Genomic DNA, 23,891 nt, shown 5'->3' with positions numbered 1-23,891 from the left:
TGATCCCAAACGTCTTTGTGATCTCTACAGCTGCAGCAACAAGAGGAGCTTGTCATTCTGAACGGAGGCTGAAGAGACTAGAGGCTTAGCAGACACAAGAGAAGGTGGAGGCAGAGGATGGAGCTGCAGACTCTACAGGAGGCTCTTAAAGTGGAAATTCAGGTTCACCAGGTACGTTGTGTCATCAGCCCCCACACTGTCCAAGTCATGATCAGGAAACAGGCCCATCTCTGGCTTTTGGTCCAGTTTTGAAATCATTTTAAGACTGTTCTTGCTTTCAGTCCTGTCATTTGCCTGCTATTGGTATTCTATAGGCACACCCATACTACTTATGAGAACTTTAATAAGATGTTCCTAACTTCTTTTCCAGAAAAATAAAAAGGACTGAAAATATGTATTTTTTTCCCATACCCTGAAGGTATTTGAAAAACAACTTTCTGCTGTTTTTCAGTTTCATTTGAAGGCCTTCCATGTGTGTGATAAGCCTTGTGTGTTTTATTTTGTTTTGTTTTTATTTATTTTGAGACTGTATCTCATTGGATAGACTTGGCTGGCCTGGAGCTCTCTATATAGAACAGGCTGACTTTGAACTTGTGGTGATCCTCCTGCCTCTTATTCCCTAGTTCTGGGATTATAGACCTGGCCTTTTTTTTTTTTTTTCAGATAATGAGACACATTTAAGTAGACTGCTGTGTACACTTACTGCAAATACTAAAGTCCTTGCTGTGTACACTTACTGCAAATACTAAAGTCCTTGCTCATATATGACTCATCTTTATGCCTCCGTTCCATTCTTTTTGTTGTTGTTGTTCCTTTTTCATAATTCCAGTCTTTGGTAAAGAAAATCTGGTTGGCCGTCATCGATATTTAAATTTCAGATGTTGTAATTCTTACATTTTATCTTAGGCAAAGTTAAAACAATCCTTTAAAGTACGTAATTATAAAAATGCATATATAAATAAGTTATAATATTTTATACAATTATGTTTCTGTAGTATAACCTTAATATGTTTTAATTTGTATATGTTGATATGTAACTGTGAAAATAAACATATAATTTTAATCAAGACAGATATCCATAAATAACTGAATCATTAACATTTATTGTATGAACAGAATGTCATTATTTCTGTCATTTCTAGATATTAGCTGGGCATTAGATTTGAGGCACACAAATAAGCACACATGTACATACAATCCTTGGTATTCAAAAGTGATAAATATCAGCTGCGGTGGTGTATGCTTTTAATTCAGGCACTTGGAAGACAAAGGCAGGTGATCTCTGAATTTGAATATAACAGCATAGTGAATTCCAGGTGAGTCCAGGCTACAATAGTGAGACCCTGTCTCAAAACAAAACAAACAAAAAAGAAATGGTAAATGATGAATTGACTTCTTTTGAGTATATAACGTTTGTGATGTGGAATGGAACGGATAGAACAGGGAACTACTTTGTATGGTGCTGTTGTTTTGACCCAGAGCTTTGCACATCTCAGTGCTCTTCCGCTGAGCTACTTGTCCAGTTCGGCCTACTTTTTTTTCTTCTTTCGAAGGTCTCACTCTGTAGCCCAGGCTGACCTCAAACTCATGTCAGTCCTGTTTGAGCCATCTTAAGTTTGGGGATTACAAGTTTGAATCACTGCACACAGCTTGTTTTCAAAAGTGTTTGCTCTTGGGTGTGGTTTCTCTTATTTTATCTCAATGATTGAGTATAACATTGATTTCTGAAATTGTTAGAAATATAATAGGCTTTTGATAATTACTAGATTTGCATATTGCCCCATTATTAGTATCGATGAAACTTATGAGAAAGCTTCAAAATCACATGATACACATGCATGCATGCACCCACAATAAATCCCACCTGGACACATAGCCTAACAGAAACTCACTCATCTGACGTGTACAGAGCTCTAGGTTCAAAACAGCAGTACCACACACATATTTTATATTTATACACATGTATATACACATATAAACATATATACATATATGTTTATATACATACATTCACATTGTGCCTCTTCATTAGAAATCTCTGCCGCTGCTTGGGACCTTGTGAAATTTTTGCTTTGCAGCAGTCTGCCTTGTACGGTGTGCTTCTTTTAGTCTGTGATAAATTGTGCACATCTTATTTTATTTGGCTTTGCTTTTGGTATTTATTGAGGAAAGTAAAAATTTATTTACAAAACCAAGTTTATCTTTTTCCTGGATGAAAATATTTTAACATAGAGGATGTTGAATTCCAAACTTAGCTCAGTAATAAGTAACAAAAATTAAATTCCTAATTTGTTTAAAGCTCATGTCACAGAATAGATTTTGGGAATACACTAATCAATCTGGAATTTGTGTAGGTCAAGGATAATTTTTTGTTATCATGTGTGATTTCTAAAGTTTTTCCTCCTCTTAAGAAATTTTGGGATACAATTTACATTCTGCTTTTAGTTCCTCATTATAAGATACAAATCCCAAATAAGTATTTCTTGAAAGAATCATGACGTAAATCAAACTTAACTACTAAATGAAATAGTCTTTAAGTATTGTCTTATAATTTGAATTCAGGTATACCAGTTTCATAAACATAACAATTATGAAAAATTTAGCTTTCATTATGTTGTTTTTAAATTCAATTAAAAAATTAAAATTAGGGCCAGGGAACTGGCTCAGTGGGTCCTCTCAAAGGCACTTGCTGCCAAGCCTGACATACGAGTTCATTGCCTGGGACTTGCATGGTAGGAGAGCTGATTCCTGAAAATGGTCCTTTAACTTCCACATGTGTGCTAGACACACACGCGTACACACATACACATATACATGCACATATGCATGTACACACAAGTAAATGTAATAAAAAAACCAAAAAGTTATATTTTTTTACTCCAGGCAGAGTAAAAGAATGTAGTCTTCCTAAAGGTATCCTAAACACTCTCATAATATTAACTGTCAGTTTCTTTATATATTTAGTTATTTGTTTTAAGCATAACATTATGGTTTTGTTTTCATCTTTAATTATTGTGCATTTTATTTGTACAATTTACATACAATATATTTTAGATTTTTATTTATTACTATGTGTGTATGATGTATGGGGGGTGGGGCATGCATGCCACGGTACACAGTAAGAGGTCAGAGGACAATTTTATGGAGTGAGTTCTCTCTCTTCACTTGTATGTGAGTTCCAGGGATGAAACTCAGATATTATTTGGCAAACACCTGACTAGCTGAGCATCTTGCCACCCCAAATTAGTAACATTTTAACATATAAAGTATATAAGTTCTTTCATTCAGTTCCCATGTAATACTTTCCATTTGTGTGTTCTGTGGTGTTTGTGTATATGCACACTTGTGTGCATGTGTTTGTGAGTACTTGCATGTATGAAGGCCAGAGGTGGACATTAACATTGTTCAACTTATTTTTGAGACAGGGTCTCTTGCTGATCCTGAACCAGTTGGCTACACTGAGTGCCCAGTGAGCCTGCAGGACCCTCCTGACTGTGTTTCAACTCTGAGTTGAACCACCACGCCTGGCTTTTTATGTGGTGCCAGAGAGCAGAACATAGTTCTTCATGCTTGTGCCACAAACATTTTATTGACTGGGCCATTCCCCAGACCTCTACTTTCCTATTTTTGGAAGAAAATTAAACAGCAAATCCAAATGCTAATCTTTGTTCTTAAAGCTAATATTTTGATTGATGGTGGCATGATATTTGTGGTCACTGAGCATGATACATTCAGGAAGGCCAGAAGTGACACTGGAGTATGGCCCTGGGTCCTGGGCAGAAGCCAAAGCAAGAATACACTTTTGGGTTTTTGGGTTTTTTTTTTTTTTGGTCTTTTTGAGACAGGGTCTCCTTGTAGCCCCAGCTGTCCTGGAACTCACTATGTAGACCAGGCTGGCCTTGAACTCACAGAGATCCGCCTGCCTCTGCCTCCCGAGTGCTGGGATTAAAGGCTTGCGCCACCACGCCCCGCTAAGAATACACTTTGGATAAACACAAAAGTAAACACTACCTTTGGCTGTATTTCCAGTTAGGAAATGAAATTTGGCAAAAATCAAGCTTTTTAGCTATCTAAGTTCCAAAGCTATCTAATATTGCTGTGATGGAAATGTAGTTTTCTTCTTTATGTTCCCTTCATGTGTGGGAGATGCGGTGATGTATACATAGTTCATGTTCAATAAATGCTTAAATTATAATGACATCTTTTGGGCATTGTCTTTCTCCCTTTGATTGGTGGCATGTGGACTTGTTGGAGTCTCTAAAATATTAACTCCATACGGAATGGAGAACAGTAGGAAGCAAGCAGAAGTTAACAAACTTTTTTTTGTAAAGGGCCAGATGGTAAAATATTTTAGACTGCAGGTCATTTATAATCTGTGTCACAGCTAGTCTGCTGTGCTGCTGAGCAGACAAATCAGCCACAGGCAGAATATAAACAAATGGGTGTGGTTCTGTTCCATAAAACTTTATTTTAGAAAAACAGGTGGTGGGCTGGATTTGGCCTCTTGGCTGTTGTTGGCTTTTCTTTGACATAATGTATACTGTGAAAAATGTCTGCATTTATGTATTGGAAAGTAACTTTGATAACACAATGTCACTTTAAAGTCACCAGGGATTTGGAAGGTCTAGTAAGTTGCTCGGCTTATCCCGTTTTTATGAAATGCAGTGTAACTGCTTGTACATAGAAAAGCTAATTTATTTATTTGCTCCAGAGGTGGAAAGTTAATGTGATTATCAGTTTTTAAATATTTTATTTATTATTTTAAATACCAGTGGTATGGAAGGAAAGCCCTTTCAGCTTCAAAAATAATTTCATAGTATAATAGTCAATTATGTAGTAACCAGCTAAAAAAAGGACAATTATAGCCAGGCACATGCCTTTAATCCCAGCACTCAGGAGTCAGGGGCAGGTGGATCTCTGAGAGTTCAACGCCAGCCTGGTCTACATAGTGAGTTCCAGGACAGCTGGGGCTACAGGGAGACCCTGTCAAAAAAAAAAAAAAAAAAAAAAAAAAAAGCACAATCAGGATTTTTACTTTTATTTTAAAATATTATTACATTTGTGTGTGTGGGGGGGGTGTGTGGGTGTGCATGCATGTGTGGACCACAGCATACCTGTGAAGGTCAGAGGACAACTTTGTGGACTTGGTTCTTTCCTTTTACCATGTGGCTTCCGGGGATTGAACTTGGGTTGCCAGGCTTTGTAGCAAGTGCCTTTACTTATTCAGTCATCTTACCAGCTCAAATCAGGCAAGCTTTTAAAACTGAAGAACTGTGTGTTCAATTCCATTGAACTCTTAGAATGTGCATGTGCATCATTTACTATTGTGGAAATTAAGACTAGGCTTTTTTTTTTTTTTGTCTTTTTGAGACAGGGTCTCCCTGTAGCCCCAGCTGTCCAGGAACTCACTATATAGACCAGACTGGCCTTGAACTGACAAAGATCTGCCTGCCTCTGCCTCCCAAGTGCTGAGATTAAAGGCATGCATCACCACACCCAGCAAGACTAGGCTCTTGAAGAGCTACTCTTGTCAAATATGAAGTAGAATTTAGTCACACACTGTGTATTTGGAAGTCACATGGGTGACAACTTCACCTGTCCAGAATGTATTTTAGCATTAGGAAGAAAGGCTTTTGTTGAATTAGAATAAATGTCATGTCATTCACCAAGCATTTTACATTTTTGCTCAAGAGGAATTTCCTAGGTTATCACAACTTATCTTAAAATTGGTCAGGTGTGTGTATCATAAGCAGCAAAGTTGAGTGGGGTTCATTGCTGTTAGAAAGAGGCACAGTAGTAGGGGGATTTGCAGCTGACTGCTTGGTAGTTAAGGAGTAGACTGAAAAACTAAAAGGCCTAAGAACTCACTGAAACACAGCATTTTGGGGCTTTTTACAAGTCATTATTATATTGTATAGTATATTAATTAAAATCATCATGCCTCTTAAACAATAAAAAACTTGACTTTTTAATAAAGTAGATGGGTATATTATATATTTTATTTTATAACATTTTAAAAAGTACCTTATCACTCACAGGGAGTGATGACTTTTTCCGTTATATGAAAAATTCACTTGGAGAACAGATATTCTAGACACATTTAGGTGTCAGCCTTCTGATAGTCGTAGGTCTTTCATACATTCCATGGCTCTTGTTACTTTTGGGCAGTTTTTAAAAAGATATGTGTATGAGTGTGTTGTTTTCATGTACGTAAGTGCACCCTGTGTCATGCAATGCCTGCAGAGGTCAAAAGAGGGCATCAGATTCCCTGGAACTGGAGTTATAGCCAGTTGGTTGTTAGCCACAATGTGGGTGCTGAGAACCAAACCAGGATCCTCTGCAAGAGCAGCCAGTGCTCTTAATCACTGAGCCATCTCTCCAGCCCCTGGGCAGTATATTTTTACCAGTTGGGGTAGGTCAGATGATAACATCAATTTTTGTCTTTTATTTATGGGGCTTTTTTGTTTTCCCAGTAAAGGTGTTTTTCATTGGGTATTGGGGTAGCACACTCTTTGCCAGAGAAACCCAGGTAGGCAGAACTTTGCATCACCACTCCACTTCCTAGTTTTCATTGTGGTATTGGTCCACTGAGCATGCTTCTGTGTGCTCCCTCTGCCTTAATAGCTGACAGGGACAGAGTCACTCCAAGAGGATGCTCCTATTGTAAGAGCCAAAGCAATAGACCTGCCAAGTCTGTACTTTGCTTATACAAACATCCCTGTTTTGTAAGGGCACAGCTTCTTTGCAGACCTTGTTTGGGACTCCAGACAGAATTGTAAAGAGGTGTTTGACCTTTTGCGCATCCGGCTTATTTAAATTGCCGTCCTAAAGTCACTGTCCTCCATTCTGGTCTCCACATTGACAAATAGGCTTCTTTTTACTTCAAATATGAGGTGATAGTTTGATTCTTTTTTCTATTACAAAGAGCCATTTACATCGATCCCAGAAGCTTTTTGACCATTTTGATTGTGACATTTTTGTGGGGTGGGGGTGGGGGGAGACTAAAAACCCTAGATTTGGAGGTAAAACCTAATTAGTCATGGGGAGTTAGTATGTGAGACTAATGGTTCTTTTTCTCTCTTTATCACCAGAAACTGGTTGCTCAAATGAAGCAGGATCCACAGGTAAAATCCTATTGTTACTCACTTAAGTTTTCAATGAAAAAAACTGAAAATGGCAATAAAATAGCAAAATTCAGATGGTGGTTAAGTTTAAAGCACGGTTTCATCCCAAACAGCAAATGTTTTTAGCATATTGATCTTCATGTTTGATAGGGTTAGAAAAATTCAGTTGCATTTTAAGATGACTATCTTTTCATCCTTGGTGACTATTATTTTGTTTTTCCATTCATTGCTCTGAGTATTTGTAAAAATTGAAGGCTAACAAGTTTCATATAGCTTAAGTTTCTTTTAAAAACTGCTTTTGAAACTTGCTGTATCCTCTGGTCTGGGTTCAAACTTTAAAAAAAAATTATTTTATTTTATTTTATTTCATTTTATGTGTATGAGTTTATTGCCTGGATACCTGTAAGTGCACCCATGTTGTGCAGTGCCTTTGGAGGTCAGAAGAGAGCATCGGATCTCCTGGCACTGGAGTTATAGACAGTTGTTAGCCACCATGTGGGTGCTGGGAATTGAACCCAAGGTCCTCTGCAACAGCAGCCAGTACTCTTAATCACTGAACACAGAGTTTATGTATAGGACATCAGAATACTGAATTTACTGTTCACAGTAAGAATTTTAGGCTAATTTTTATTTCTTTATTTTATTATTTACTTATTTATTTGAGACAAAATCTTGTGTTCCAGGCTAGCCTCAAACTTCCTATGTAGCCAAGGATGACCTTGACCTCCTGATCCTCCTGCCTGTTAACTTCCCAAGTTTTGGGTGCTTATAGGCATGTGCTACCATGCCTGACTTTGAAAAGAATTCTTTTTTTTTGGTCTTTTTGAGACAGGGTCTCTGTAGCCCCAGCTGGCCTGGAACTCACTATGTAGACCAGGCTGACCTTGAACTCACAGAGCTCCACCTGCCTCTGCCTCCCCTAGTGCTGGGATTAAAGGTGTATACCACCAGGCCCCAATTAGAAGTATCGTACGTAGTATTATTATAATCTTAAAATGTTAAATCTAATGTTTTTTCACAGGCGTTTTTGACTTGGGCATTTCGTTCTCTTCTGAAGAGAAATCTTCTGCCCCATGTTACCTTGCCTTCCAATGATACATTTTATTATTCAAATGGTATCTTCTTTGTACTCATTGTACTCATGACAGTGGGTCATACATGCCTCTTTATAAAGTAAAATAATGTTTTCAAGAATGATGCTGAGGCAGATTGATTTTTTTTTTTAAAGACTTTTTTTTTTTTTAATGGGTATGAGTGTATTGCCATGTATGAGAGTGCACCCGTGTCATGTAATGCCGTGGAGGTCAGAAGAGGGCTTCGGATTCCCCTGGAACTGGAGTTAAGGATGGTTTGTAGCTGCCATGTGGGTGCTGGGAATCGAACCCAGGTCCTCTGCAAGAGCAGTTAGTGCTCTTAACTGCTGAGCCATCTCTCCAGCCCCCAGACTGATTTTTTTTGAAGTGGAAAATAATATTCATCTCTAGAATTTAGGATTCAGTAGTCTGACTATTCATTTTAATACGATTCATTGATTCTGAGAACTGGTATTTGTAACCTACATTTATTTCTGTTTGACAGTCGAACTTCCATGAGAAACTCCTTTTTAATTTTTTTTTCCACAATTAAGAATTTTTTTTTTCACAAATTAAATTGCATTTGGGGAACCGAGAGACAATAGATTGATAGATCCTTTATAGTAAATGTGGTCATCTATATTACCAGTAACTCTGAGAAGCTAGCATTTCTGATAGTTGGTCATCATGTGACAGAAAAACTTAAACCTGAAAAGTCTGAGGGTCAGTAACATGTTGGACAGCAGTTTAGGTGATCTCAAAGAAGCCTTATGGCAGACACACCTTAAAAAGTCCAAATGGAGGGGCTGGGGAGATGGCTCAGTGATTAAAGAACACTGACTGTTCTTGCAGAAGGCTCGAATCCCAGCACCCACATGGCAGCTAACAACTGCTGTAACTCCATTCCAGGGGATCCGACAGCCTCTTCTGTCCTCTGCAGGCATTGCACGACACGGGTGCCTTACCTATGTGCAGGCAATACATGCATATACATAAAATAAAAATAATACATAAAATATATTTTTTAAAAAAGTCCAAATGGAGTAACCTTGAACCTCAGCATAGGAAGAAGCCATGTGGAGACAGTTGAGGAGTCTCTCATTGGCATGATTCTCCATCTGCCAGTGGCTCTCCTGCTGTGTTAAACATTTGAAAACTTTAATCCCACCCCATGAAAGACAGATGTGTTCATTGTATTTCATCTAAAATAGTATTCATTTTAATTCCTAGAATTTCATAACTCAGAAAGCGCTGTGATCGTCAGTGTGTTGATTTAAGTGATGTGGTGTTAAGGCAGTTACAGTACTGACAGCTTTTCAAATCTAGGCTAAAACAACAAATGTGCTTTACTAAATAAGAGGGGGACAAGTAGAGAAAACCTTCTTAATCTCTGTTGATAAGCCCCTAAGCACAGAGCACACACACACTTAAAACATCCATTTTCCTGCTTTTGTCTGATTAGTGGAGTTTAGAGTTTTCTGTGGACTGATACTCTCTATAAAGAATAGTGATCTTTTAGTAGAAAGATACTATTATAGTGCAAGATGCTAAAATGTAAAACTTGTAATTTAAAACAGTCCCAAGGATGCAGCTTCTCTTCTGTTAGGAGCTCACATTGACGGTTTCTGCATTAGGGTAGATAGTATGATTATAACTTAAGACATGAAAATGTGATTGACTAAATGTTTGAGGTTGCTTCATTTGTAATACACTATGCAGGTTGCTTCCATTACGTTAACAAATGAATATCTTTCTCACAGCTATTTTTTCTTTCCAATCAGAATGCTGACTTAAAGAAACAGCTTCATGAACTCCAAGCCAAAATCACAGCTTTGAGTGAGAAACAGGTAGGGGAAAAGGCAGGGGGTGGGGGCATATTTTTAACATTGTGTTCTAAAGATATGTGTGTGCTTGAGGCTTCTAAGAGAACTGCTATTTTTCTTCATGTGTGAAAATAAGTGTGGGCAGCCAGACTCAGTTTTAATTTTGCTTGAGCTCTGTTTATCTATTTTATTTTTTGTTGAAATCAGTCTCTAGAGTATCCCATGAGTATATATGCTACTGGCAAATATCTAAAAGCAATGTGGCAGGCTGCTGTTCACTGTGTTAATTAAACTCTATAGTTTACCTGGAGGGGAAAGGGGAAAAAAAGTAGTGGGAGTGTGTGAGAGAGAATCCTGTAGCTCTGTGTCTTGTCACCTGTTTTGAAGGTCTGAGCTCACTTATTCTGGAGAGAATAGCTCTTAGGGAGATCTCGAAATGTAGGTCTTCCTTCTAAGTCCTTAGACTTTTATACTAATCTTTATCTGATGTTGACCTTCTATTTGAAAAACCTTTGTTGGAAATTTGTCAGACTTGCTGTGTATAGGGCAAAAGAAGAACATCTTGTGTTTTTAATTTTAAATTTTCAAAGTTTCTGTAAGGACCTCCACTTCAGCAACTCCGGGAGTTCCTACCACCAGGTGGAGCGTGACAGTTGATAGAGCTCAAAGTACATGTCCGTGGAGATCTGATAAGGCCTTTTTGTCTTGTTCCCTCTTCACTGCTTTCTGGTTAAAAGAGCATTTTCTATCTTGAAGCGGGGAGTAGATAAATGTGAACCAAAGGATAAAGTGATTTGTAGCTGACAGTTAAGTGCAAGTGACAGCTTACTGAAGACTATTTATTTTGGTTTTTCTAAAAAAATATTTTATTATTTTATGTGTATAAGTGTACTACCTGCATGTGTGTAAGTGCACTCATGTCATGTAGTGCCCACAGTGGTCAGAAGAAGGTGGATGGTTAAGGATGGTTGTTAGCCTCCATGTGGGTGCTGGAGATTGAACCAGGTCCTCTGCAAGAGCAGTCAGTGCTCTTAACCACTGAGCCATTTCTCCAGCCCCATATTTTTTTTTTTTTTTTGAGACAGGGTCTTACTGTGTAGCCTGAGGTGGCCTGGAACTCTATGTAGACCATCCCAGACTGGCCTGTATCTTACAGCAAGCTGCCTGCCTCTGCTTCCGAGTGCTAGGATTAAAGGTGTGTGCCACCACGCCAGACTGATTACTGAAGATTTTAACAAAACAGTTCTCAAGAACTGATTTTTATGCTGTATTTTTAAACTACAGCAACAAGTAATTTCTTTTCCTGTAGATTTCCAATTGTATCTGTGTGCTGGATAGCTTTAGCGGTCAACTCGACACACCTGGGTTGAAGGGAACCTTAACTGGGGAATTGCCTCTCCACTGGATTAACCTGTGGCCATGTCTGTGGAGTATTTTTTTGATTGTTGAGTGATATGGGAGGGCTCAGCCCACTCTGGGTGGTGCCACCCCTGGGCAGTTGGTCCTGTGTTGTATAAGAAAGCAGGCTGAACATGGGCTAGGGGAGCAAGACAGTAAGCAGTGTTCTTCCATGGCCTGTGCTCCAGCTCCTGCCTCCAGGTTCCTGTCCCGAGTTCCTACCTTGGGCTCCCTGATGAATTGTGACCCAGGAGATGTAAGCCAAATAAACCCTTTTCTCCCTAAGTTTGTATTGGTCAGAGTATTTTGTCACAGCAATGGAGAAACAAACTAGAGCAATCTAGTGTTTTCATTTAAATGAGGGGAGAAGTAAACTTTGAGAACCATAGATCAGTGAATGAATGAATCTTCTAAGCCAAGTGAACCATTGCTTTTATTCCTCACTCTTCAATGCTTTCCAGGCATGTCTTCTCCATGATAAGGGGAGTATTTTAGATAAGGGAGTTACAGAGTAAAACTGGGAGGCAATGGGGTGGGGAGAGGGATTTGTAAGGGAAAACATAAACAGAATTTGTTAGTGTGTGGTTCTGCTCTCTGAGGCGGCCGTGTTAGTGGAAGTTCTAGCTTTAGAATTCTGTTCGAACTGAGCCTTCTTAGAGTTGCAGGGTTACTTTGACAAGATGCCAAGGAATGAGTCACTTTTGCTGAAAAATTCACGTGTTCTAGCAGGGAGAGAAGTTGAGAACTGACGAGTGGAATGGGGTGTGGGGAATGCTGTTACAAAGTTAGAAGAACCCAAGGCTTCATTTCAGGGAAATGCGGCAATTAAATGCAGTTATATTTATTAAAAAATTTTGTTTGTGAGAACCAATGTAAAGGTTTGGTTTATTCTGTAACTTTTTATTCCTTAATATATATTTTTTTCTCACTTAGAAAATTGCAGTTATCTATGTTTAGTAAGACATATCCATGTTCATCAGGTGACCAACTCTAATTGTCAGCTAGCTAAGATTGGATTTTAGAAACTGGAATTTAAAAAGTAGATAATCTAGCCTCAGAAAAACCTTTATTTTGTATTTAGGTATACGAAATAAAGACGTACAAGCATGGTCCCGTGTTTTTCTATGTACATAACTACCAAAATAACTGTCTTGGTGGTACAATAGGAAAGGATCATCTTTAGGTAGGGCATCATTTAGGGAAAGAACAGCTGCAAAGTGTAAAAGCTGGTCCTTCCTCTCATGGCTTCTGACATGAAGCATTGCTATTGTTCATTAAACTACAGTTTAAAGTGGGTTTATTTTATAATAGTTTTCTGATGTCCACCTTTTTGTTTTTCCTTGTCAAAAGATCTACTTAGCCTCCAGTAAAACTTACTTACTTTGCTTTCACTTTAGCAATAAAAATATGAATGATCTTACTCACATGACTAGTATTTTAATTTAACATGTTTTTGTTGTGAGAAAAATTTAAATATGGAAAAGTATGAAGAATAATCTGAACTCTGGAATTAAAGACTTAACTCTGTCATATTTGCTCTTATTTTTTTCTGGTTGCATTTTACTATACCCGTTCAAAAACTTAATTATACAAATAAAAATAAAAACTTGTTCTTATTTTGCTTTATTAAATAAATACACCATTGCAGACCATCAACTAATTCTTGCAATAGACGCTTATTAGTTCTTATTTATTATTATCACTTCATTCTTTGATACTTAGCCAATTTCTTCCTCAAGGCTAGGATATAGCTCAGTGGTAGAACCGAGCATGCTTGAGGCTTTGGTTTCAATCTTTAGCACCAGAAAAAAAAAGTCTATGTAATGTTCTCTGGGATAATATAATCTTTGGTGAACATCCTCCATGAGTAAAACTCAGTGAATTTCACTGAATTCTTTTTTCAAAAGTTTTATTGTATTTATTTATTATGTGAGTGTATGTGTGGGTACATGTGTGCCACAATACACAAGATCAGAGGACAACTTGCAGAAGTCAGTTCTTTCCTTCTACCATGCGGGAACCGGGGATCAAACTCAGATTGTTGGGCTTGGTGGCAAGTACCTTTACCTGCTGAGCCATCTCACTGGCCCTTCATTGAATTCTAGTTTGAAAAGTTCTACTGCTTTCAAATTGTAATTTGAGATTTCTAATTAGAAATTCTAGGGTGGTTTTTGAAGGCAGCTTCACCTATAGAGGTCTAATCTGACAATTTTAACTCAAAACATTCCCAGGTTCTGTTGGCTAAATAGATATTGTGTTACCTGGCTGTTAAAATGGTTTAGTGACATAGGAATGTGCTCCTGTTAAACTAAGAGGCATATGCAACTTTATATGTATTCTGATTCCATTTTGGTGTTCTTTATATATATGTATGTGGGCATGCAACTGTATGAAATCAGCATCAGCCTATGTTGTACTCTTGAGTGTTTTCTAAAATCTCCATAGTGTTGTCACTTTAATTTTTGCAAATTTCATACAATATATTTTCTTTTTCTTTCTTTTTACAAAAACTTCATTGAGAATCTCATACATGTATATATGTTTTGATCAAATCCATGCCCACTCCCTCCCCTCCAACATTCCCCCCTCTGAAGTGGTAACCCTAAAATCTTTTAAGGATTAGATACAAGCTCCCAAATACTTTTGACATTTTTGGCCTTGGAACAGAGTATGTTGCTAACAGGCCCAAGGACATTTTGACTTTTAGCCAAGAAACTGGCTACATTTCTTTGGGGTCTTTTTACCCTAACTGCCTAGCCAATTCCTACCTCCTATTCTTATCACACCATCCTCTGGAAGGGTTACCCAAATTGCCAATAGGGAATAAGGGACACCAACCGCTGTGGCTTCTTCCATGCTGAACAGGGACACAGGACAAGGGAATTGGAGCACCCCTTCAGTGGGTCTATCTAAAAGACTCCCAGATTGCATAACTCTTATCTGTAGGGGGATAAGAAAGTCCTTGACTGGTGACTAGGAGACATGAAGGAGAAGTAAAGGCAAGAGTAATTAGCATAACAAGTTCTAGACAGGAACTAGAAAAAAGAACAGGGCAATTTTCAAATGTTCATATGAAAGTCCATTTTCATCATATGGTTCACTTTTTTAAAAATAAGAAATAAATAAGAAAAGAAGAAATCGACACCAGTCCATATCTTGTCTGTGTCTGGGATAGTTAGCATTTGCGGAGCTCACAGCCTTCTCTTCACCATACATGATCCTCTCTAATCAGAGTTCAAGTCTTCTGAGTAGTAGTAATGCTGAAGTGTGGAAGTAGCTATCCATTTCCTTAACAGGATTTGCTCTCATTCTGCACTCCCCCCCCCCCCCCCCCCCCCGCGTCAGTCTATCTGACAGGCAGTATATGGTCTGAGTCAGAAAAGAGATTCTCCGATACTGGAGCCAAAATGCTCAGTTGCTTAGTGCTGTGCTCCATTTCTAATTTCTTATAGAAGGAACCTTTTTTGTTAATTCTTTGGCAGTATAAGGAATGGAACCCAGGGCTTTGTTTGCATGCTAAGCAAGCATTCTGTTATAACTGTGCTGCATCCCCCACAGATTCTAAAGTGTGTCCCTTGTCCTCTGAGGATTCAACCATAAGTCATCAGAGTTGTCTCTCCCTTGCCTCATCAGTCTGCCAGGCTGCCTTCCTCCACCTGTCAGGTCTCACCTCACTGCTTCAGTTTGTTACTTCCCGTGAGGAGCCAACCCTGAAACCCCTTCCTCCACTCAAGTATTTCTGTCATAATCTCTCATTGAACCCTTCATTTTTCCTTCATAGTTATGCTATTTAAGGTTAGGTTTGTCTGAATGACTGAAAACCCCAAATAAAGATGGCTTAAGCAAGGCAGACATTTACTTCTCTGTCATCTCAAAGCTCTGTAGCGGAGTGGGGCTGATGAGTAGTTCTCCAGTGTCAGTGGACCCAGGCCTCCTGTTTTGTCTCTGCCATTCGCAGCACAACTTCTACATTAGAGTCCAAAATAGCAGCTCCATCTGGTGAGAAGGGGGAGAATCAACAAAGAGGGAGCCCATTATTTTTAAAGATGTTTACTGGAAGTTGTATGTACCACTTCCAGTTAAATCCCCTTGACTTGAACTTAGTCACATGGCCTCACTGAGGATTAGGGAAGACTGGGAAATCTGGTTTATTTCTGGTGGCCATAGCCCATTAGAGTCCAAAATAGCAGCTCCATCTGGTGAGAAGGGGGAGAATCAACAAAGAGGGAGCCCATTATTTTTAAAGATGTTTACTGGAAGTTGTATGTACCACTTCCAGTTAAATCCCCTTGACTTGAACTTAGTCACATGGCCTCACTGAGGATTAGGGAAGACTGGGAAATCTGGTTTATTTCTGGTGGCCATAGCCAGATAAAGCCAGTCACTGTAACTGGATAAGAAAAGGGATATATATATATATTTTTCAGATAAATCACTGTTTGTATTACCATAGCACATCACAGTTTGTAATTATGTATCCACTACTTATATGATTAGTGTTTTGGGTTTGTTTTTTGGTTTTTGTTTTGGTCTTTTTGAGACAGGGTCTCCCTATAGCCCCAACTAGCCTAGAACTCACTATGTAGACCAGGCTGGCCTTGAACTTACAGAGAGAGCCACCTGTCTCTGCTTCCTGAGTCCTGGGTTTAAAGGTGTGTACCACCATGCCCAGCTTATGATTACTGTTTTTAAAAATGCCTTATTAAGCCAGGTGTAGTGGCACACACCTTTAATCCCAGGACTTGGGAAGCAGAGGCAGGTGGATCTTTGTGAGCTTGAGGCCAGCCTGGTCTACATAGTGAGTTCCAGGACAGCTGGGGCTACAAGGGAGACCCTGTCCCAAAAAGACAAAAAAAAAAAAAAATTTATCTGGGCATGGTGGTGCATGCCTTTGATCCCAGCACTTGGGAGGCAGAGGCAGGCAGAGCTCTGTGAATTCGAGGTCAGCCTGGTCTACTGGGAAACCCTGTGTCAAAAAGGCAATTTTTTTTTATATGTGTGAGTGTTTTGCCTGAATGTATGTATGTAAGTGTACCATGTGTTTGCAATGCCTATAGAGGTCAGAAGAGGGCATAGGAAACCCTGGAACTGGAGTTACAGGAGGCTGTTAGCAGCTATGAGGGTGCTGGGACCAACCTGGGTCCTCCAATGTTTTTAACCACTGAGTCTTCTCTCCAGCCCCTTTAAACATGATTTTTTTAAAATACAACTTCAAATATTTGTCTGACTATTCATAACTTATTAGACTATTTCTCTATTGATGGTAATTACTTTTCCAGTATTTTACTATTATGAGTATTTTTATGGTAAATACTTTCTTATACAAGTCTGTATTGCTCTCTGATTGCCCTGGGGTCAATTCCTAGGTACGTGCTGGGGATATTGGTCAGCTATTGCCATAAAAAGTCTATGTAACAAACTAGTTTTATTGAATGACTTATAACAATGTATTAGTATTCACATTAGATCACTTAGGATTTTCTTAATCTAGGTTGGACTTGACCAGGCATATCTGCTTCAGGTTTGGGGTTGGCTGAGCTTACTTCCTGTCTGTAGGTATGGTTTCATCCTAAATGTATTTATTCTGAGGCCCAGCATGAAGAGACTGCAGTGTCCTGGGGCATACTCATTTCATGGTTTATCAGCAGAATGTAAGTAGGCCAAACTACCAAAATACATGGTGATTCTGTTGGCATAAGACTGTTAACATCGTATTAGCCAAATCAAGCATGTGGCCAGGCCTTGCAAAGTTACATGATAGGAATTTTGAAACAGAATTGAAAGTAATCAGCAACGATGTTTGGTCAAAGGGTATTAAAATAAAAAACGTTTTAAGCCAGGTATGGTGGCACACACTTGTAGTCCCAGCACTTAGGAGGCAGAGGTGGATGGATCTCTGTGAGTTCAAGGCCAGCCTCTACATAATGAGTTCCAGGCCAGATGGGGCTACAGGGAGACCCTGTTTCAAAAAGACCAAAAAAAAAAAAAGGAAGGAAGGAAAGAAAGAAATGAGCTATTGGGCTGGAGAGATGGCTCAGTGGTTCAGAGCACTGGCTGCTCTTGCAGAGGACCCAAGTTCAAGTCCCAGTGCCCACCTGACAGCTAACAACCATCTGTAACTCCAGTTCCAGGGGATCCAATGCCCTCTTCTGATCTCCTGAGGTATTGCATGACCCCCCTGCATTCACTACATACATACAGGCAATATACTCATACACATAAAATAAAAATAATAAATATTAAAAATTAAAAATAAACAAGATAGGGGCTGGAGAGATGGCTGAGCGGATAAGAACACTGACTGTTCTTGCAGAAGACCTGGGTTTGAATCCCAGCACCCACATGGCAGCTAACAACTGTCCGTAACTCCAGTTCCAGGGGATCCGACAGCCTCTTCTGTCCTCCGCAGGCGTGTTGCATGACACGGGTGCACTTACCTATATGCAGGCAATTACACGCATACACATAAAAATAATAAATAAAAAATAAACAAGATAGACATGTAGTGCATGCCTGTAGTTTCAGCACTGGGGAGGTTGAGACAGGAGGAGTAGCTTAAGTTCAAGGCCAGCATGGGCCACATAGAAAGTTCAAGGCTAGCCTGGGCTATTAGTGAAGCCTTATCTCAAAATGCAAACAAACAAGAAGGAGAGATAAAGTACCGCATGTTTTCTCTCACACGCAGAACCACGATTTAGCTATGTATGTACACACATATATGTGTGTGTGTGTATATATGATATGATATGATATGATATGATATGAAAGAAGAAAGGACTAGTTGAGTGGAGGAAAGGGATCAGCAATAGGAGGAGAGGAAGGATGAGGGCGGTTGTGGGGTATATGAATATGATCAAAGCATAATGATGCATATATATTGAACATGATAGTACCCTGTGTGGAGCACTAATTCTCCTGAGATGATGTTCTCCAGGGAGAATAAAATACTTGGCATGTTGTGAAGATCAACTACTGAGTGCTTCATGCTTCCTGGAGTTACACTTCATATGGAATTTGCCATCTGCCCTCTTCTCCTACCCATTGATTTACTTTTGATTTTTAGTTTTTTGTTTTCCTTTTGCCCTTTTTCTTTATTCTTTTTTAAAATTTTTATTTATTATTTTTATTGTATGTATATGTGTGTGTTGACTGCATGTAGGTAAGTGCACCCATGTCGTGCAATGCCCGTGGCAGTCAGAAGAGACTGTCGGATCCCCTGGAAGGGACATTGTTAGCTGCCTTGTGGGTGCTGGGATTCGAACCTGGGGCCTCTGCAAGAACAACCAGTGTTCTTAACTGCTGAGCCATCTCTCCAGCCCCTCTTTTTCTTTATTCTTTAAAATATATTTTAATTTTAATTTTATTTTATGTGTATGTGTGTGTTGTCTGCATTTAAGTGCACCCATGTTGTGCAGTACCCATGGAGGTCAGAAGAGGGCGTTGGATCCCCTGGAAATGGAGTTAAGGTTGGTTGTTGGCCACCATGTGGATGTTGGGAACAGAACCTGGGTCCTCTGCAAGAGCAGCCAATGCTCTTAACAGCTGAGCCATCTCTCCAGCCCCAATTCTTTATTCTTCTTTGAAAGATAGACTCCTTTATTGTCTTTGATCTTTTTAAGTTTGCTTCTCTGACTCTGTGTTTAAAAGTTACAGTCTATTATCCTTTACAGATTGCTTTAGTACAGTAGGTAAGATACTTTTCTGGGCTTAATAACTGCCATGTATGGAACCATTCTCAATTTAAAAATTGAACATTTTAGTAAATAGATTCTGAAATCTTTGGGAGTATTTTCTGTCTCTGACATAACTGGTTTTGTTTCCCGTTCATGGGACACATAAATTTAGGACAAGTCACTGTATTAATCAGCTTCATGTTACACAGTGAAATAACAGAAGTGGTTAGTTTCCAAAGGGCAGAGGTTTAGAGGTTTGGAACCCAAGAGCAGATGACCCATTTCTTTGGGCCTCTGTTGAGAGCAGCACATTACAGCAGATGCACAGGGTATAGCAAACTGCTCATATAGTGAATGAGACTGGGCCTCAGTGACTAAATACCTCCTGTAGGCTCCACCGTCTGGAGACCCACAGCACCTCCCAGTAGTGCTGCCTACCCTGAGGACCAGGCCTTTAAACACATGGGCCTTTAAGGGACACTTCCTGATTTCAGACCGTGGATGGCAATAGTTGAACAGGTAGGCATAGGGGCACTAGGAGCTTATTTCTGGTCCTGACTCCCTAGTGCCACAAATACAGGAAATGTAATATTCCAGGTTTCTTCTGGGGGAAACCTCGTTGGCTTGTATTTGGCCAAGATGGTGGAAGGACTGGCAGATGTTAGCCCCAAATGTGATGGTTCTGAGACCAAGATGTCAGGTGTGTAATGGGGCATGGTTCCCAGGGCTCTGTTATAATCCAGCCTGACTTCCACCTTTGTTCTTAGAGTACAGTGGTCTCTGTTGCCAGTAGTTTGTACTTACCTGGTCAAATACTTGATGATGTCTTTAAGAAAGAGAGGCCTGATGAATCACTAGCATTGCTCATTGTTGCAGGGCATTTTCCCTGGGTATGATAGAGATAGTAAGTCAGTGACCATGTGCAGCAGCGTTGTGTTTGTGGGGGATAGAATTATCCTCTTGTGAGTTTGTTCTGATCGTCTGGTTTTAGTGCTGGCAAATGGAATGATAGACTCAACTTGAAATTCTTAATCCCCACATGCAGTGTGATACGTGCTGACACAGGTGACTGGAATCTGAGTGGGTTCTTTACCTCCTGCTGGTCTCTGCTTAGCTTAGAGTGTTTGCTGTGCCAGCACCCAGTCTGGTGGAACTTTTGTCAAGAACTACATCTATCTTGATACATCTATCTTGATACATAGACTCTGTATTTCAAGATGTTTGGGGACTCTGGCTCTTTGGATGGCATTATTCTAAACTTTGGTTGATAGGTTGTGTACATAACAGATGCTTTACAGGAGCCAGTATGACTCTGACTCTACCTTTTAACTATATCAGGAACTTAATTTGTGCCTCTAAACTCCCCCACCCTGTTTAGTCCCTTTTTTAATTAAAAACAAAAACAAGTTTCATATAGCTTCTCCTCCCCCAACCTGACCTCAAACTGGCTATCTAGCCAAGTCTAGTCTTGAACTCCTGATCCTTATGCCACAGTCTCCCAAGTGCTGGATTACAGGCTTGTGCCACCATTCCAGGCTAATCTGTATTTTTTCAAACCTGTCATTGCAAGAGTCTAACCCATCTGTTATTCCACATGCATTTATTGAGTTTGCTAGGATGAAAGGCATGGCGTACCAGGAAGGCGCAGAGAATGAAAACCTTCGTGTTCCTTCCACAAGATTGGTCTCACCTGAGACAACGCAGTTCATCACCTCTGACACTTTCATGGTTCACTGACACTTTCATAGTTCATTCTTGCTTGCTTCTTCTGCATTCTTCTCTCTCTCTGTCTCTGTCTCTCTCTCTTACACACACACACACACACACACACAAAATACCTCATCAGTTCCTTGATGTCAGTCTTGATGCCCCAGACTGAAATTTACTGAGATTTTCTTTTCCTTTTGACTGATATATTCTTATTTACTCTTTGGAGACCCATTTCAGTAAGGTGTAGAAAGCTTTCTTTGGCTTCTTTCCACCCTCCACAAGGTATGATACGTATGCCTGCTCCTTTGGTACCTGTCGTAGTACATATTTGTTGTAATTATTTGTGAGGTCCTGAAGGGTAAGGATTGGTGTCTTGCGACATCCATACTCATGAAGTCTAGCATGGCAGGCAGGTGGCAGGTGTGTTTGGATGTGTGAATTCATTATGTATTCAGGAGGGTAACAAGGTAGCCAAAGATATCCATACCAAAGTGACTCACCATTCACATTTTTCAAATCCTTCCTTTTTGTTTAGAGTAGTTCTATGTCAGTTTTGGAAAAGGCAAATTTTCACCAAGTAAAGATGCATAAAGTAACAAATGAGTCTGAGGCCAGCTGTCTGGGAATCTGATGCATCTGGAAACTGCCTCCTCTGTAGTGCTGCTACATGACTTACCTCTGAAAGCCTCTCCTCTTTCCACCCCAAGCCTGCCTCTCCACAGAACCTGCTCATACTTAGTCCTTCCAATTTGTCATATACTTAGTTTCTTAGCTGTACTCTATTGTTTCTTCAACCTGGGACGGTTTTCTATCTTCTGTTCTTAGTGAAAACCTAGGGTCACTGTGTCCTGTGTACCAGCAGGTCCACTTATAGGACAGCACTGTACAGGAATATTCAAACAAGAAGAATTGAAAATAACAAAATAAGTTAGGGTGCTTCAGCAGGTGATACATAGGTGTTAGCTAACTAGGCATGTTATGAAAGAGTGTGCCTTCACTGAATGGAAGGTAGATGAGCTGTGAAAAGAGCAAATTGTAAAATGTGTACAGTATAATTCCTTATTTTTTTGGAATATGAAATACTAAAAAGTCATGTTTATGTTTATGCATGTATAGACATTTGTGCTTGAAAATGTATAGAAAAATGTCTAGATTATCTAGAATTATTTACACACAACCATTTACAGTAATTACCTCTAAGAAGTAAGGTTCAAGAGGGTGACCACAGAAACTTGGTGTTTTTAACCTTAGTATTCTTTTAAACATATTTTATTTTTATTTTATACGTATGAATGTTTTGCCTGCACATATATAAGTACACTTGTGTCATGTAGTGCCCACAAAAGTCAGAAGAGGGTGTCAAATCCACTGGAACTGGAGTTACAGATGGTTGTTAGCTGCCATGTGGGTACTGGGAACCGAACCTGAGTCCTCTGTAAGAGCAGCCAGTGCTCTTAACTGCTGAGCCATCTCTCCAGCCCTACCTTACATAATTTTTAAAAATTATTTTAATATATTTTTATAAGAATTTTATGCTAGGTTTTTTAATATTGACAGTATAAATACAGAAATTACACATCTAAATATGTGTATGTATTTATATGTATGGGCATATGGCCCAGCTACATTTTTATAGATTGAACACCTGGTTAACTAGTACCCATATCGGTAATCAGAATATTCACATCACCACAGAAACGTTTGTACCTCTTTCCATTCACCACTTGCTTCTGCAGAAACACCATTACTGTGGCTTCTAGCAGTAGAGGTTAATTTTGAGGCCGGATGTACTCTTCTTCGTACGATATATTGTTTAACATTATGTTTATAAAATTACATCTTATTTCTTTTGAAGTTTAACATTTGCTTTGTAATAATTATAGATGTTTTGTAATAATTATAGATTCACAGGAAGCTATCTTCTGAAATTTTAAATTACTAAAGAAAAAAGTTTATTTCTTGGATTTGCCTGCCCTAGGCTCTGGTGGTGTCATGAAAATCTTTCTCTTTGTAAACTGGCAGCTTCTTGCTCTGTGGCTTTTTTCAAAAGAAAATTACTGTTTTTTAATCATGTGTATATGAGTGTATTGCCTGCATATATGTAAGTGCACTAGAGTTGGACGGCTTTTAGTTACCATATGGGTGCTGGGAATTGAACCCCAGTCCTCTGCAAGAGCAGCCAGTGCTCTTAACCACTGAGCCATCTCTCCAGCCCCCTCTGTGGCTTTTGAGTAGCTTTTATCACACGTCTTTAACCATGTGCGTGTTAGCCTCCTTTCTCTAGAAATGTGTTCTCTTCATCCTAATAAACATTCGATGTATAGTGTTTTGCAGTAACATTTAACAGTTGTTAAAGAAAAATAGTAAGAGTCCTGTCCTGTCAGTGCCATTCATGGGACTGAAGTCTGTTGAAAGTCTCTGAACTGATTTCCTTATCTGTAATATGGATATTATGATTATATCATCAGTTCAGGTGCTTTTTGCTTTAAGGAAACAGAGTCCAACTGAAACTGACTACGACAATAGTCGTATTACTTTACATAATAGGAAGTTACATCAAGCCAGGGGTGATGGTGCATGCCTTTCATCCCAGCACTTGGGAGGCAGAGGCAGGCAAATCTCTGTGCGATTGAGGTCAGCCTGGTCTACGGAATGAGTTCCCTGCCAGCTGGAGCTACAGGGAGCACCTGTCTCTAAAAGAAAGTTAAAAATAAAATATAAAATAAAAGTTGTGCGAATCACTTAGTTCAGCAGTTCCACAAGCCCATCAAGACCTTTTTTTTGACCATCCTTTGTGGCCACTCTCAGACTTCGTGTGTGTGTCTGTGTGTGTGTGTGTGTGTGTGTGCGTGCGTGCGCGCGTGCGTGCGTGCGTGCGTGTGTGTGTGTGTGTGTGTGTGTGTGTGTGTGTGTGTATGCGCATATGCGCTCCTGCGCCTGTGGAGCCCAAGAGAGGGCATCGGAGCCCCAGGAGCTGGAATTTCAGGTGGTTGTGAGACATGGATGCTGGGAACTGAACTTGGGTCCTCTGCAAGGGGCAGTCTTTGCCCTTGGCTGCTGATGTTCAGTCTGTGCATCTTCGTACACCAA

At 39.5% G+C, this 23,891-nt stretch overlaps 1 protein-coding gene across 12 annotated transcripts in view; it reads left to right on the top strand.

Moving 5' to 3' along the window:
- The window catches only part of Phf21a (PHD finger protein 21A), a 211,926-nt gene that overhangs the window by 41,737 nt on the left and 146,298 nt on the right, over positions 1-23,891 (top strand). For all 12 annotated transcript variants that reach the window (XM_008834168.3, XM_017798445.2, XM_008834165.3 and 9 more), the window contains 3 exons: positions 31-171; positions 7,092-7,124; positions 9,979-10,044. In XM_008834168.3, coding sequence (XP_008832390.1) covers positions 118-171; positions 7,092-7,124; positions 9,979-10,044 — 153 coding nt within the window. In that variant the 5' untranslated portion in view covers positions 31-117. The remainder of the gene's footprint in view (positions 1-30; positions 172-7,091; positions 7,125-9,978; positions 10,045-23,891) is intronic.

The sequence above is a fragment of the Nannospalax galili genome, unplaced genomic scaffold (genome assembly GCF_000622305.1).
Source record: "Nannospalax galili isolate Female #2095 unplaced genomic scaffold, S.galili_v1.0 scaffold697, whole genome shotgun sequence".
Lineage (NCBI taxonomy): Eukaryota > Metazoa > Chordata > Mammalia > Rodentia > Spalacidae > Nannospalax > Nannospalax galili.
Note: the sequence above shows the minus strand (reverse complement) of the source record. Positions and strands in the feature narration are given on the sequence as shown.